Genomic DNA, 17,448 nt, shown 5'->3' on the forward strand with positions numbered 1-17,448 from the left:
TCACTCAAAAACCAAGAGAAATATTTTACCAATATTAGGATAGGTATCGAGACTTGCTTAATATTTGCCCTCATCATAGTTTTGAAACATGAAGATTGGTTTCATATTTTTATGAAAGGTTAATAACACCTAAAGATAGACAAATGGTTGAATTGATGCGTTATGAAACTTTTGAAGATAAAAACCCTAATGAGACAATGAAGTACTTAGACTTGTTAGCTGAAAATGCTTAAAATTGTGACACCGTAGGTACTTATGAGGCGTCGAGTAAAACCCAACCTTATATATCTAATAGAGGTATGTATAACCTTAGAGAAGATCATGACTTTCAAGCCAAGTTTGCATCTTTAGCTAGAAAAGTCGAGGCTTTAGAATTGAAAAGGAGTGGTCAATTAAAAATCTGTTCAAAATATTGTGTGTCAAATCTGTGAAACCAATGAATACTCAACCAAAGACTATCCAACCTTACTTTCTTTTAAGGAATGTCTTTATGGACAAGCTCATGCTTTAAATATTTACCATAAATTAAGATATCTTATATTATCAGACTTGTTATTATAAAATATGTTTTAGTTAAGGAGTTATTAATATTTCAAGTGCAAAATAATGATACACAACATTGATAAAAATGCCCTTTTAAGTACTAATTATCTAGTCTGCGGGTTTGATAGTCAACCTGGCTTGATTGATACTGTTGTTTTAGGTTTTAATTTTTTTCTTTTGGATGTTTTTGTGTAATTTTTTTAATTTTAATTTTTAATATTTAATTTATCGAGAATCGATTTTTGTGATTTGTTTATGTTTAATGCTTCCGATCAAGTGAATCGGGACATGAGCTTTATATGCTAGCAGAGGTTGATATTATTTTTTATCTCATAATTTGATATTGTTTTTTTAATTGGGTTTCATGACTTTTTTTACTTTGTTTTTTATGTTAAGTTATTTTGATTTTATAACTTAATTCGTGGATTTAATAGGTTAAATGAGAGAATTTAGATTTTTTGTCTTATAATTAATATTTTTTTAATTTTTATATATATTTTAATTTTATCATAATTAAAATTTAAAAATATTTTTAAATTTTTTATTTTTGGTTAAATAACACGGGTTCAATTAAATGCTTAACACAAGTTAATATCTTTCTTTTTTCGCTGCGTTTAATAAACATAATTTATTTTTATTATTTTTTTTATTCGAACCATGGCAGAGCTCGGGTCAAAACTACTTAATAAATTCGAAGAAAGCCCCCGAGGTACGACCGCATTTATAGAAATAAACGAAACACATACAGAAGTGAAAAGAGTAAAAACAGGACAGAAATCAGTCCTTTCCAGCCCTGCATCCCATTTCTACGATCAATCTCTACTATTCCTCTCAAATTGCCACCACTACTGCCTTTCTCTCTTCGTCTATAAGCAACTTTCACTTCCAAAAACAGTAGCACTTGAAAATCAAATCATTGAACTTATGAAACCCTAAAATTCGTCAACATGAGTATCGAGCCTTTCAATAGGTAACCAACTCATTGATTCAATAAAACTTAATTAGTACATAACTAGACTTAATTATTAACTGTTTTCCTTTCCAATTTCAATTTTGTTTGTCAAAAAAACAAAACAAATCAAAACAGGCTTGTGAAGCTTGCGGCTCGAGCATTTTATGATGATATAACAACAAAAGGAGATAATCAACCCAAAACGGGACGGAGTGATAATAGGGGCATCGCTGTGGTAGTGCTTGACGCTCTCACTAGGTGCAGCTTCTCTCGCTTTCTCTTGTAATTGATTCTGAGCATACTTATTTTCATTTTACTAACCAGTTTAACTTTTAGAAGTAGAAGTAACACTTTTTTTCCTTAAATTTTTGTAAACGTTTTTTTTGTAATTAATTAATATGTGATTTATAAGGTTATTTGTGTAGATAGTAGTTTGGGGATTGACTTCAGGTTTTAGTGTATTTTAATGTGGTTAGTTGTGATTGTGATATATATTGGATCACAGACGACAATGGGTAAGGGAAGAAGATTTGGCCAAGGAGTTGAAATTACACTCGAAGCAACTTCGTCGGACTCTGCGGTTTTTCGAGGAAGAAAAACTCGTGACCCGGGATCATAGGAAAGAGGTTGATGTTTTACTTTGTTTGCATCGATTTAGTTTGGTAGATAGACTGCAGGATAAAAAAAGTCATTAATTGTTGGAAATCTGGAATTAAAGTTTGTATTTTGATGTGCCACTGAAGCATTTTATTTCTCTTTCTTTTTTCTCGCCACAGAATCCATTCCCGAACCATGTTTATTGAAGTAATATTTGCTAATAAGGAAGTACAGCTTTGCTCTTTTCTTGTTTTTTCTTATTTAATTGTTTTAGATTTCAGCCTTATTTTCCCTTTGTGGTCGTTATCCTCATATACACAGTGCTTGAGCTAAGGAAAAAGAAGAGAAGAGAGGATTTGTAGGGCCTAGGGATACATTTGTTATCTCTCGCATGAGAGGCTTTTTTTGTGTTTAGAGTTTCCAATTGTTGAACTTCCTAGTTTCCTCTTCCAATAATCTAGACCTTTGCTCACAGTCCAGATTATTGTGCCATTTAATAACAGTGAACAATCTTGGTGGAAATTTGTGCTTCTTATTCACAGTCTAAGATGCCATCATTTGATTCATTAAGGATATCTTTCCTCCTGCATTATTGTTAGTCTTTTGGTTTGTCACAGACGGCTAAGGCTGCAAAGATGCATAATGCTGCGGTAGCTAACACTACTGATGGGCATAGAACCAAGGAGGGAGATGACAAGATCAAGATGCACACTCACTCTTATTGCTGTCTAGATTATGCACAGGTTCTCTCCCTCTCCCTCTCCCTCTCCCTTTCTGTGTGTGCATGCACACTCAATATAGGAACCTTCATTTGATCAGCTTTTTCACTGTATTATTTTACCAAATGTTGAGCTGACGTCTTTGCAAATTTTGGATTCCAGATATATGATGTTGTTAGGTACAGACTGCACCGCATGAGGAAAAAGCTGAAGGATGAGTTGGAAGACAAGAACACTGTTCAAGAGTACATATGCCCCAACTGTGGAAGAAGGTATTTATTGGTGTTTTTTTTTTTGGTTCTCATTTCTATCTGTTTTATTTTGAGAAAGGATTTGTCTCTATCTGTACATATGAGGTTTTTTTTTTTTCGTTTGATGTTATATAACCAGATACAATGCTTTGGATGCTCTGCGCTTGATGTCTCTAGTTGATGAGTACTTCCACTGTGAGAACTGTGATGGGGAACTTGTAGCTGAGAGTGACAAGTTAGCTGCCCAAGAAGGTGGAGATGGAGATGACAATGCTAGGAGGCGGAGGCGTGAAAAATTAAAAGACATGCTTCAGAAAATGGAGGTAGCTATTCATTTCTATTATCTTTGTTTGTTCAGGATGCTAGCAATCTTTTCCTTTTTAAATGCTACTTATTATTAATGAAAGCTTGTTATAGAGTTATAGAAGAGGTTCTTGGCAGAAGGTTGTCATTGAATAACAAAAATATATCCTTTATTACTCTTTGTTATGGTTGGAGTTATTTTATTAGCTATGCCATATCTTTGTTTCTGTATTAGTGATGCAGGTTCTATGCTATGAAGTTGAGCAAGTGGCCATATCTTTGTTCCTTTATTACTCTTTTCTGGTTTTTGATTATCTTTTTTACTCCTGGATTTCTCCATGAATATAGAGCATATGGAGATCCAAATCCTTTTACTTATAACTAAAAAAATTTCATAATGTCATAGCAATGAGGATTTGACTTTTGATGTTTTTCCTAGGCATTATGAATGTTTTTGAATCATAAAACCTGGGCATTTTTGAAACCTAATCTTCCTTTTCAGACTTACCATCCCCTTTTCCTTTTGGTTTTCTTTCCTGAAGGTAGTCTTCTCTTTTATATTCCTTTTGTGTTACATTTAGATAAGCAAAATTGGTATTTAATGTTCGGTACATTCACAATGTCTCATCTTGGTTGATTAACTGGGTTGCATCTTGATAACATGTTTGATGTGCTTATTGCATGCAATAAAAAAAAAAAACAAATACAAGGATGGACTTCTACTACATTCTTAATCATGCTTGTGACATGATGTGGTGTCATTGTTGTGAGAAAAACTAGTTGACTATTTTGTTCTCATATGCACATAAGAAAATGCTGGTAGATTCTAAATCTGGAATTGTGCACAGCTTCTGAGATCTTTGATTTGCATATTTTAAGGATGTTTTGTTGGATGCTACATCATTCCAACTCTTAATGTCATGTGATATGTGAACTCTTGCTCTCATCACGGCTTCTGTATAATTTATAGGTTCATTTTCTCAATGACTGGACAAATTGAAATGGCTAGGTACAACTTAAGCCATTAATGGCTCAACTTAGCAGGGTGAAAGATTTACCTGTCCCTGAATTTGGGAGTCTTCAAGAATGGCAAATTCATGCAGGTGCTGCTGGGCGTGCTGCAAATGGTGATTCTAGTTCCAATGATCCCTCCAGATCTTCTCAAGGGTATGGTGCAACACCAATGCCATTTCTGGGAGAGACAAAGGTAACACTTTTGCGGTCCCTCCTACAATCGCTCTTTCTGTTTGTAGTTTGATGCAGAAAATATCTGCTGTCACTCATGCAGTGATTTTTTCTAAACTATAAGGACTTTTTATATGGTTTCCTACACTAAAATTTATGTAGAAGTTATTTTCATAGAGATGATACTTCTACCAGGGAGCTTTAATGCCTCTGGTGTACCCAAGCAGCGCTACACCTTTCAGAGATCATAAATTATTGCCATCCGTAATTTTCTAGGGTTAGCTTTTTGCATGAAGTTAATGGACACAAATGGTTTAGCATAAGCGAAGGTACTTCTGTACTTTGGATTTAACATTGTGCCTTTTAGTAAGCCATCACTTAATTTAATTCGCCAAATAGATGAAATTTAGGCTAGAAGATGAATGGGGTGTTAGGCAATAAGCATTTTGAATTAAACCAATTCACTGCCTTCCAGGCCATGACGGAGTTGGGTGCTTCCTTCTGTTAAGCCATAGCTTTACATGTGAAAACTACATTTGATCTAAGATAGGTTAGTTCAAGCCTTGGTGGTGGTAGCATGACAAGTTTTAAGGCTAGAAATTAGGGTCATATTTGAAAGAGTTGATCAAAATCATAACTCTCTCAAGCACTCTGTCTATCATTCACTGATCTCTTGAATGTGGATGGTACTTTGCCACCTACGCAGACCTTACTGTTTCTCTCAGTCACTCTTTCAAGAAAAGAGATCAGTGTTTTTTGTCTTTTAGTGAGTCATAACTTCACTTGTCAAACCTTCAGTCCATCAACAGTAGTTTAGTTCAAGCTTTGGCTCTAGTGTGAGATTGGAGGAATCATTTTTTCCAACTTGTCGACTTTACTGCAAGTTCTTAAGGCAACTAACATAATCTTGCACGCTAAATTTATTTGATAAGTGTTTGGCCTTATCATCCTCACCTGGATGTTACCTAACAAACCAGATTAGGTGTTTTGACCTATTGTGTGATGTTCATGACAATAATTGAGTGTGAACTTTTAGTATTATTTTTGGGTTTGTTGATCTTTATTTAATGAGTTTAGGTGGTTTTTGAGAAAAAAAGATATGTGCCTTGTACAGTAACGTCTGGTATTGTTGATATAATCCATGAGAGGCGTGTAATGTAAAAACTACCTTCACTTTGCCACCACTTAAACCTTCATACATATGGGAAATGAGTTGAAGCTTTTGAAAGTGGTATGGATATGATGAAATCACTCCTTTGAACTGTCTGGCTTGTGATGTGATTCTTTAAGGCAATCTAGAACTTTGAAATCAAATGTGCTAGTTGAAATGGCATGTATAATATCTCAATGGTAACTTTCCCAATTGAAAGGTTGGTAGTGCTTTTTTTTTTGGGTGAAGTTCACCCACACTTGGCTATGATCAGTCATTAAAACATCAATTACAGGTGTTATTTTGACTAGCACATTTGACATGCAGCACTGAATTGAATTTAATTCATCAAATAGATGCCAAATGCGACATGACCAGGTTTGAGAAAGGCATACTGCAGACAGGCTGTTTTACTTTATAAATTTGGCGAGATAAAATGGAACCATTTTTGTCAGTAGTGCCCATTTTGTTCAGTTATATCATGGGCATGTCATTGGCAAAGTTGATAGCACCAGTGATGATGCTCTATTTGAATGATGCCTTCTTAGTACAGGGACGCATAATGTGTTATAAACTGCTGTCCCAACTGCGTGGCTGTTTAAAGTGCTATTTTGAGTTGACTGATTAATTAATCCCACCAAATAGATATATTTAGGTCAAAATGACTCTTTCAGAGCATTTCATACTCTCTTTTTACAGTGGGAAATCAATGCTGATGATACTAGGAAACATTGAGGGCAAGGGCAAACTGTTGCATGTTTCTCTTTCATAAATAATTGCTTGGATTGACATTAATGGCCCATTTCAAATGGTTAGTAAAAGGATCATGGAACCAATGTTCTATATATCATGTGTGCTTGTCTTTGTGTGTGATAAAGGAAAAGGACAGCTCTACAAAAGGGAGGGTTAAGTCATAAAAAAAAAAACCTCAAAACTGTATCCAATGGCTGTGTCAGATGTAATGAACATTCTTTGAATTTTCTTTATGACAGGGTCTTTTTTTTCCTTGTTTGGTGATTCAGTTCTTTTTAACCTTACCTTTTTTTAGGAGTTTTTTTTTTCTTTTTTCAGTCTTCTGGTTACATAGAAACTTTTCTATTTACCATGCTATGGCTAATCATTGAAATTTGTTGGGTCTTTGTTACAAACACTGGACATGTAAAAGTTTCTAACATCAACATTTGCTTTGATATTGGATTAAATTTATTAGAGAATAATATAAATCATATCTTAGGGCCTCACCTAAAATCTTAAAACTGTTAGGTTGAGATAGTTATTTGACATGGTATTAGAGCCTTGATGACCAAGCGGCAACGAGTTCGAATTTCACCATCCCCATTTATTTGATAAAAATTAAGCACAAGGTAATGTGAACTTGTGCAAGTTTCAAGCTAAACGGCTTTTTCACTTGAGGGGTGTGCTAGAGAATAATATACATCATAGCTTAGGGTCTCATCTAAAAGCTTAAGTTATTGAGTTGAGATGGTTCTTTAACAAAATTATTCACAAGCTATATATTGCTAAACTTTGACAGGTTGAAGTTTCCTTTTCTGGTGTTGAAGGCAAGGAGGATCTCAAATCTGAAACTGCAAGTACTGGTCTGAAAGTTTTACCACCATGGATGATCAAGCAGGGAATGAACCTTACAAAAGAGCAACGTGGAGAGGTCAAGCAGGGGTCTAAGATGGATGACAGTTTTGCAGCAGCAGAGTCCTCTGATGACAAAAAGATTTCTATTGGGAATGATGACAAGATAAAGGTCTCCTGCGTGATATTATATTTGCATGTTCTGATTTGTTATACATGGCTTTGCTTCCTCTTTTAACCTCACTTTTTTATCTTTTGACTTGACTTCTTCTTTTCAAATGACAGGATGAGTATGTTAAAGCTTATTATGCTGCTCTACTTCAGAAACAACGAGAAGCAGAAGAATCTGCTAAGAAACAACAGGAATTGTTACAGACATCCATCTCCAATGGTTTTTCCAAATCATCTTCTGATCGTCAAGTGGGCATGAAATCCAAACGCGAGGAGGATGATGAGCCAGATGATGATGTTGAATGGGAAGAGGCTCCAATTGGAGGTATGTCTTATTTATCAATGGAATGGGATCCTCTCCAATCCTACTAGCTACTAGGAGGCATGTCAGTGCATCCTATGCAAAAAGTGGCATCCTGCCCTGCATTTGTTGTGCTTTACATTGGTGAAAATTGTTATTTGTTTTTCTTTAGTTAATAGACGAACAATACTATTTAGAGACTAAAAAGAACGAGTACGGATGGAAGTTAAGACATCCTCCTCGAGGAAAAAGAAAAACAAATCTCAGCTTATATAAAAGTGAACTCCAATTGTTTTGCATGCTCACTGAAAACGCTGCACATTAAGTGTGCATGTTGGGATTTGAGTTTTCAAAACCATGGTTTTAAAAAAGGCAGCAGATTGTTGCTTCTCCAAGACCATATGTTTTGAGTTTTTGGGATTTCAAAACATAGTTAAAAAGAGAATCAAATATCCATTTTGGGATTCCAGACCTGCCTTTTGGCTCAAAACTTGATCCTAAACACACTTTAAAAAGCTGTGAAAGCAATACCAATCATATTATCGTGGAAGCCCTGCATCTCCAAAGCATCTGACCTTTCATTTCCAAAGCCTGCATCTCCAAAGCATCTGACCTTTCATTTCCAAAGACCAATGTATATTGTATCAACTCCAGGCTATAGGGACAGATTACTGCAAATTCACATAACCTATTTCCAACTTTATGCTATTGAGCTGCAGTAGGAAATATGATTCCCTGTTTAATTGGCATTAAAACACATGATGCATGCATATGTTTAAGATGCATTAGGCACATATGGAGATAGATTAGGAGCTTCCCATTTTGTATCCTTCTAAGAAGATATGTACTTCCATATTTAGGGTATAACCTTGTTTCATTTATTATGAAACCATTCTGGCTTGGCTTTGTAAATGTTGTAACGGGTGAGGTGGGGCAGCCAGTGAAAGATTTTGGAGGCACTTGTTTTAGGAATATATTTAGGTTTAATTAGTTTCCCGATAACATTAAAGACATTCAAGTCACACTTTGAATATTGATTAATCAAATTAATTCAGGGTTCTCTTGTGTTTTTATACATCACCTGGACTAAAACTAAAATTGCAGAGACTGAGCCAAACCAAATTTGGTGGCTTGGGAGTGCAGAAAACTTTTAACCTCGTAGGTTGTTGAAGTTTTTCTTCTTCTGTTTGAACTCTTCTCCCAGTTCATTACTTGTTGTCTACAATACTGCAGGCAACACAAGTGAAGGTTTTAAGGTTAATGACTTAAATGCTGAAGCTCCTGCTTCTGGAGAGGATGACGATGATGATATAGACTGGGAAGAAGGTTGAGCAAACACTGCTTTTGCATTCTCCATCAGTGTAGGCACCATAAAATTGCTGTCAAACATATGATGTTCAAGTTGGTTAAAGTTTACCTGGATAGGTTTTTTCTGTAGATTTTTGTTTTGATTGAACACTAAAGAAGCTCTTGACATTAGCTACTGAAAACAATTACAAGAGCTGATCCTTGCATGATGGAGAGGACCTCTGTGTCAAGTGGTGGGACTTCATGTTCGTTACAGCGGTTCGTAACTGTATCACATTGTATATTGGTTCTCTTGATGAAAGCTGAAACTGTGAGACATTTCCAAGTGCTTGAAGCAATCATTTCGCATTCACCAACTACTAGCAAATTGTGAGAGTGACTTTGATGGCCATGGGTTCCGTGAAAAAGGGAAAAAGAAAAGAAAATGAAGGAATGAATGAATAAAGATGACAACTGCGGTTAGCTTGTAAAACCAGGGAGGGGAGAGGACCGATCCCTAAATTATTACGAAGGGAAACATTTCCATTACTTACGAAGGGAAATTATTAGTATAGCTATTAATATGATTAGTAGTTTTAATTGCTATTCCAATCATTTGTGTGTTCTACTGGATTCACCATCAGCAAGTTCATAATAGAAAATCCACTCCTTGGAAGTTCAAATGTGCACGACAAAATGCTAACCAAAAGGGTTATGTTGAGTTAGCAAGCTCCCCACCAAAAACAAATTGAGCCGCATGGATCGCATTTGAGTTTTGGATATGTGTAAGTGCATAGACTATCACAAACACACTTGTGTTTATAGTGGGTGTGTGGTTCAAAAAAGTGCGTGGTTAGGTGGTCGACCTTGGATGCTTAATAGTTGGCAATGATCATTTTCTTTTGATGCCCAACTACTCCTGAGAACTTTTTCACATGTTACCCGAATCGGATGGCCAGTGTTGTTCACTATCGGTATAGTGGGCCATCTCAGGCCATCTATGTGTCGGAAAGTAGACAAAAACGAGGAAATTAGTGGTATGCTGGACAATGGATATGGGATTTTGTTAATGTTTGGTATGCTGGACAGTGGATATGGGATTTTGTTAATGTTTGGGATTAAATACAACTAAATATAAAAATGATTGGACAAATAACAATCTTATCTTGTATTTGGTGTATTTTGGATTGAACATGACAATTTATTTTATTTTATTTTATATTCAGTAGATAATAGACAGAACTTGGTTGATCCATACCTAAAAGAGTTTCAGTTTTAAAAAATAGAAAAAAGATTGATTTGACCTAACCTAGTCAAAAATCTGGGTTGAACTGTGACTTAGTTAACATGATATAAAACAAGGGGGAAAAAATCCATTGACTTGTTTTTAAAATTTTTTTGGTCAAAAAGAGTGTTGTACCCTTTGCGAGAGTATTGCATCTTGACGACCCTTCTTGGATAGGTTAAGAGGTGTTTGGTTGGATAAGGAAGTGCCACCTTATATTATGGTTACTAGGAATCTTAACTAATCTTTAGAGATTTTAGGTGACACGACTAAAAAATTAATATCTTCTCCCAAGTGCAGGAGCGTTGAAGTAATAGATAACCCGGCAAGACCGGGGTTGAACTACGGGGAGGTTAATTGTATAAATTATAGATAATAATAATATAACAACAACAATAACAACAATAATAGGAACAAGTAGTAGTAGTAATAATAATAATAATAATAGTAATAGTAAAGAAGAAGAACAAGAAGAAGTTAATGAGAGTTTTGAGATGAAAGATTAATGTAAGGATTAAATAATGATAACAACAAATGTCAAGGTTAGAAATATCTTGTTAAGAGGTATTGAGCAGATATATAAATTTAATGAGAGTTTGTTTATCTGGATAGATTAATGGAAGTTAAATGATGAATACCTTGCTTTGTGGAATTTGCAAATTGTTTTTCTATTTTACGCTTTGATTACTAGGGACTAGTAATAAGCTGGTTGGGGGGTGTGATTAGTACTTAAAAGTGCATTTTTATCATGGTTTTATATCATCATTTTGCACTTGAAGTATCAATAACTCCTTAACTAAAATATGTTTTATAATAATGTATCTAATAATATAAGATACCTTTAATTTGTGGTAAATGTCTATTTTTAATGCAGGTCTATCACATAAATGAAAGGATTGATTGATGACTTGAAGAACTTAAATTGCATGGATAAAGAGATGGTCAAACTTAGAGAAGAGATGTCGGTGCAATCCAAACCGGAACACTGTTCGGTAATTGGGTCATATCTAGAGCTATATATCTCAGATTTAGGTCCAATTTATATGGATGGAAAGGTAAGACATAGGCCTACAACTTTCATATGGAGCCCAAGATCTAAAAAGGCCATTATCAAGTCCAAATTGTAGAAACAACAAAGAAGCCCGAATCTGTCTTCCAGCCCGAGCACTGTTCGGTATTTTGGCCATATCTGGAGTTCTAGAAGTCCAAATGAGCTGAATTTTTTACACAAGAAAGCTGAGACAATTGCCTACAACTTTCATGTTTGCAACTGGCTCCAGTTTTGACGTTATCAATGACGTTTTGGGCAGACAAGAGAAGATAAGGATTGTCACCAAGTCAAAAGTTGGCCACCCACTTATCAATTAGTCATCAAATTAATAGTTCCCAATTTTGGCCTATAAAAGGAGGCATTTGCCATGCATTTAGGCATCTTGGTGTTCAGATCAAGATCATGCTCTTCCTTTCTCTCTTTGTATTTTTTATGCTTTGTTTTCATTAATATTAAGTTTATGCCTTTCATTTCCTTTCCTTTACTTAGTTAACTTTTATGTTCTTATTTTGTTTATCTATTTTGCTTTCTTTCATTATGTCTAGCTAAGTTAGTTATGTCAAGGTGAAAAGGTTACACTAATGGTGTAAGAATAAGTATAATGTAAACTTAATATGGACTTTAATTTTTGATACTAACATGTTTTATATTTGTTATCTTGTTTACTCTTTAATACTTTGCTTGTTAAATGATTAATCTTGATTTATGTTGTATAACACTTGGTACAACAAATGCTTGGCACTTTCATAGCCCATAATGTATGGTATAACCGACACCTGAGCTATGAAAGGAACTTGATTTGTTGTTAACATAAGTTATAATCATGAATGCTTGACGAAATTTACAAGTATTAGCATTAATTGAATAAGATGACTAATGTAATCATGTTAACAATCTATAATCTGATTGGAACCTCTTTTGTGTGTGGTTTCCAATTGAATAATAAGAGTTTATACTATATTTGTTTGACATACTATTAGTGGATCCTCTAACCTTGACATTGTTTGTTGTTTAATCCTTACATTAATTTTCCATTTCAAAGCTCTCATCAATTTTTCTTTTTCTTTTTCTTTTTCTTTATTATTGTTGTTATTATTATTATTATTATTGTTACTATTATTATTGTTGTTGTTATTGTTACTATTGTTGTTATTTATAATTTATTGTTATTGTTATTGTTATTTTTATTATTGTTGTTGTTGTTGTTGTTATTGTTATTATTGTCATCTATAATTTATACAATTAACCTCCCTGTGGTTTGACCCCGGTCTTGCCGGGTTATTTATTACTTCGACATTCTTACACTTGGGAGAAGACATTAATCTTTTAGTCGTGTCAAGTTTTTGGCGTCGTTGCCGGGGAGGTAAGTTTTTGTATAAATTATAGTATTTATTTTATTTTCTCTTTTCACTTTTCTTGTATATAACTTTGTTTCTTTTCTCTTGTTTCTTCTTCTTTTGTTTTCGTTTTCTTTTTATTCTATTCCTACACATACATGAGAGTGTGGTCACGTACATTAAGTGGTAGACTTTGTAGGGTATCCTCATCATTTTCAGAAAATATAGCCGAAGAAGATAATCAATCACTTCATAATGAGAATAATGAGAATAACCGTGCTAGAACACTTAGAGACCACATGAATCCCACAAGAACAAGTGCACCATCATGCATAGTTTTTCCTCCTGATGCATCTCATTTTAATTTTAAACCAGGTGTTATTCAACTTTTACCTTCTTTTCATGGCTTAGAATTGGAAAATCCATACTTGCATTTAAGGGAATTTGAGGAGGTTTGTAACACATATAATGATTCAAATTGTAGCATGAACACTATCAGATTAAAGCTTTTTCCTCTTTTATTAAAAGATAAAGCTAAAACATGGCTACAAAATTTGAGACCAGGATCCATTCGTGCTTGGGATGAAATGCAACAATAGTTTTTAAAGAAGTTTTTCCCATCTCATAGAACAAACTCTTTCAAAAGACAAATCACCACTTTCACTCAAAAACCAGGAGAAATATTTTACCAATGTTGGGATAGGTATCAAGACTTGTTTAGTACTTGCCTTCATCATGGTTTTGAAACATGGAGATTGGTTTCACATTTCTATGAAGGGTTAACACCTAGAGATAGATAAATGGTTGAATTGATGTGCAATGGAACTTTTGAAGATAAAGACCCTGATGAAGCAATGGAGTACTTAGACTTGTTAGCTGAAAATGCTCAAAATTAGGACACCGCGGGTACTTATGAGGCACCGAGTAAAACTCAACCTCATACATCTAGTGGAGGTATATACAACCTTAAGGAAGAGATCATGACCTCCAAGCCAAGTTTACATCTTTAGCTAGAAAAGTCGAGGCACTAGAATTGAAAAAGAGTGGTCAATTAAAATTTGTTGAAAACATTGTGTGTCAAATATGTGAAACAAATGAACACTCAACCAATAACTGTCCAACCTTGCCTTCTTTTAAGGAATGTCTCCATGAACAAGCCCATGCTTTAAACAGTTTTGAAAGGCCCAATCATAACCCATATTTGCAAACATACAATCTTGGTTGGAGAAATCACCTAAATTTCAGTTGGAAGAGTGACAATGCATAAACTTCACCACCACAGTTTCAAGCACACCATAATTTCCAAAATTCCCATGGATATGCACCTCCTTATGCTCCACCTCCTACAAGAAATTTTGAGGAAACTTTGTATGCATTCATTGAAAAGCAAGAGACAATCAACACTCAACTTGCTCAAAGCATAACAAATTTTAAAGATACTCTTGTAAAATTCACATCTGCTCTTAGTTTTCAAGAGAAAGGTAAGTTTCCATCTCAACCACAACAAAATCCCAAGGGGCAATACAATGTAAATGCAAGTAGTCTTGGAAATCAACACATGGATCAAGTCAAATCAGTCACCACTCTTCGTAATGGTAAGGTTATTTGATTGTGCATCAAAAGTGTCATTAAGTCTCTTATTTTACATATGTATTTATTGTTTTTAGTTGGTTGTTTTTATAATAATTGATGTGTTTTTTAGTAATGAAGTTTGTTTTAATGTTTCGATAGGTTTTTGGAGCTTAAATGAATTAATTCACAAAATTCAACGTCGGAATTCAGAACAAAGAATTGAAGAGACATTTAGTTGAAGATTGAAGCAAATCTTGGTTCAAATAAGTGCTCCAAATTTGTCCCAAAAATCAATTCTATTCCAATTCTAGAAAAGAATATCATATGATTTATTTCAAGCCCAAACTTGTCTTATGTTGTGTGCAAACTTCAACCATTAAACACTCAAGGTTTCAATGTCAATCTTAGCCCAAATAATAAGTACATTTGTATACTTATTTGATGCTCAAATTCAGCCTAAAATCAGCCCCAAATCAGCCCTAAATCAACCCCAAATCAACCCAAACACAATCCATGATCTTACATGTCCACACAACAAATAACAATTGATTTATTTTGGGCAATCCATTGATCCAAGAAGGCAAGCACATGGATGGAAAGCTGGAGGGGATATTTTAACATTATTTTGGGTCAAAAAGAAGAAGGAGACACCTCATAAATGAGGAAGAAAAACGTGCACCAAAGTAGTTGTAAAGCTGTCTTGATTTGATTTTTCAGAACACCTTTCGGTGTTTTGCCCATAACTTTTGACTCAGGTGTCCAAATGAGCTGTTCTTTAATGATCTGGAAAGGTGACATAATTGCCTATAAATATGTCTCTAATAGACTTCTCCAAAAAAAGCTTCTAAGAGGGTCGAATTGCTGTCCAAAGTTAGAGTCAGATTTGTGTCCGAATTTTTTCTGAAATTGTATTGTGTTCTTCTTTATAGATTTCGGTTCTTTAGTTTGTAAAACTTATTTTTTCAGTTGGATTCAAGTTCTTTCATGTTAATTGAAGTGTTCTTATATATAATCATGGTTGGCTAAACTCTTTCTTGGATCCAAATCAAGGATAATGGTGATTGAGGTGAGTTCTTTAGGATATGAATGAATCTTAATGTTTATCTTCTTATTTTCTTCATGAATGATTTATTATTGTAAAGAAATTTTAGAAATCATTTAGGTAATGTTATAATCTTGAATTTTTATGCACAAACTTTAGTTTTGGTATAGAGATTGCTTGATTCAATGTCTTACTTAATATGAAAGTACTTGTTCATTCTTAAGCAATAATCAATCTTCATCTTTCTAATCTTCATTGTAATATCTTCTGATCTAATATCACCATCGTTGAGATTAGGTTGAGTTATTTTATATATGTTGAAGAAATCACCAATACATCACTATTAAAATTGATTTGGACCAAGACTTACTTTTCTTGTCATTTAAAATCTATTTACATTTTTTTTATCTTTGAAAACAAATCCATCAATTATTTTCAACCAAGTTATTGTTAATTTAATTTCTCTTGAGTTTTTTTTTTGTTACTTAGCTTAATTTCCAGATCTAGCTCTCTGTGGATATGACCTCGATCTTACCGAGTTAATTGCTACATCGCACACTCGTGCACTTGCGAGTTAAAACAAGCCGATCATAAAAAGCGGTCAAGCATTATTCACAAACCAATTCTTGAACCTTGTGTGATTTCACCAACCAGGTTGTATGTTTGTGAGTATGGGTTATGGTTGGCCCTTTGAAAATTGTTTAAAGCATGGGCTTGTTCATGGAGACATTCCTTAAAAGAAGGCAAGGTTGGACAATCGTTGGTTGAGTGTTCATTTGTTTCACAGATTTGACACACAATGTTTTAAACAGATTTTAATTGACCACTCTTTTTCAATTCTAGTGCCTCGACTTTTCTAGCTAAAGATGCAAACTTGGCTTGAAGGTCATGATCTTCCCTAAAGTTGTACATACCTCCATTAGATGTATGAGGTTGAGTTTTACTCGGTGCCTCATAAGTACCCGCGGTGTCCCAATTTTGAGCATTTTCAGCTAACAAGTCTAAGTACTCCATTGCTTCATCAGGGTCTTTATCTTCAAAAGTTCCATTGCACATCAATTCAACCATTTGCCTATCTTTAGGTGTTAACCCTTCATAGAAATGTGAAACCAATCTCCATGTTTCAAAACCATGATGAGGGCAAGTACTAAGCAAGTCTCGATACCTATCCCAACATTGGTAAAATGTTTCTCCTGGTTTTTGAGTGAAAGTAGTGATTTGTCTTTTGAAAGAGTTTGTTCTATGAGATGGAAAAAACTTCTTTAAAAACTGTTGTTGCATTTCATCCCAAGCACGAATGGATCCTGGTCTTAAATTTTGTAGCCATGTTTTAGCTTTATCTTTTAATGAAAAAGGAAAAAGCTTTAATCTGATGGTGTTCATGCTACAATTTAAATTATTATATGTGTTGCAGACCTCCTCAAATTCCCTTAAATGCAAGTATGGATTTTCCAATTCCAAACCATGAAAAGAAGGTAAAAGTTGAATAATACCTGGTTTAAAATTAAAATGAGATGCATCGGGAGGAAAAACTATGCATGATGGTGCACTTGTTCTTGTGGGATTCATGTGGTCTCTAAGTGTTCTAGCACGGTTATTCTCATTATTCTCATTATGAAGTGATTGATTATCTTCTTCGGCCATATTTTCTGAAAATGATGAGGATACCCTACAAAGTCTACCACTTGATGTACGTGACCACACTCTCATGCACGTGTAGGAATAAAATAAAAAGAAGAACAAGAAAGCAAAAGAAGGAGGAAGAAAACAAAATAAAAAGAAACAAAAGAAAAGAAACAAAGTTATATACAAGAAAAGTGAAAAGAGAAAATAAAATAAATACTATAATTTATACAAGAACTTACCTCCCCGGCAACGGCGCCAAAAACTTGACACGACTAAAAGATTGATGTCTTCTCCCAAGTGCAGGAGTGTCGAAGTAATAAATAACCCGGCAAGACCGGGGTCGAACCACAGGGAGGTTAATTGTACAAATTATAAACAACAATTATAAACAATAATTATAAACAACAACAATAATAATAGAAGCAATAATAATACTAATAATAATAGTAGTAGTAGTACTAATAATAATAATAATAATAATAATAATAA

The 17,448-nt window shown here is 34.2% G+C and overlaps 1 protein-coding gene across 1 annotated transcript; it reads left to right on the plus strand.

Annotated features, from left to right (window-relative positions):
• The first annotated feature begins 1,253 nt into the window (after positions 1 to 1,253).
• LOC105116180 (general transcription factor IIE subunit 1-like) lies at positions 1,254 to 9,424 on the plus strand. The gene is made up of 10 exons (XM_011013394.1): positions 1,254 to 1,513; positions 1,631 to 1,753; positions 2,001 to 2,121; positions 2,710 to 2,835; positions 2,974 to 3,083; positions 3,202 to 3,385; positions 4,375 to 4,572; positions 7,235 to 7,459; positions 7,573 to 7,783; positions 8,993 to 9,424. The coding sequence occupies exons 1-10, from the start codon at positions 1,491 to 1,493 to the stop codon at positions 9,088 to 9,090; spliced, it is 1,419 nt and encodes a 472-aa protein (XP_011011696.1). The 5' UTR covers positions 1,254 to 1,490; the 3' UTR covers positions 9,091 to 9,424.
• Positions 9,425 to 17,448: the final 8,024 nt, after the last annotated feature.

The sequence above is a fragment of the Populus euphratica genome, unplaced genomic scaffold (assembly GCF_000495115.2).
Source record: "Populus euphratica unplaced genomic scaffold, PopEup_1.0 scaffold866.1, whole genome shotgun sequence".
Taxonomy (NCBI): domain Eukaryota; kingdom Viridiplantae; phylum Streptophyta; class Magnoliopsida; order Malpighiales; family Salicaceae; genus Populus; species Populus euphratica.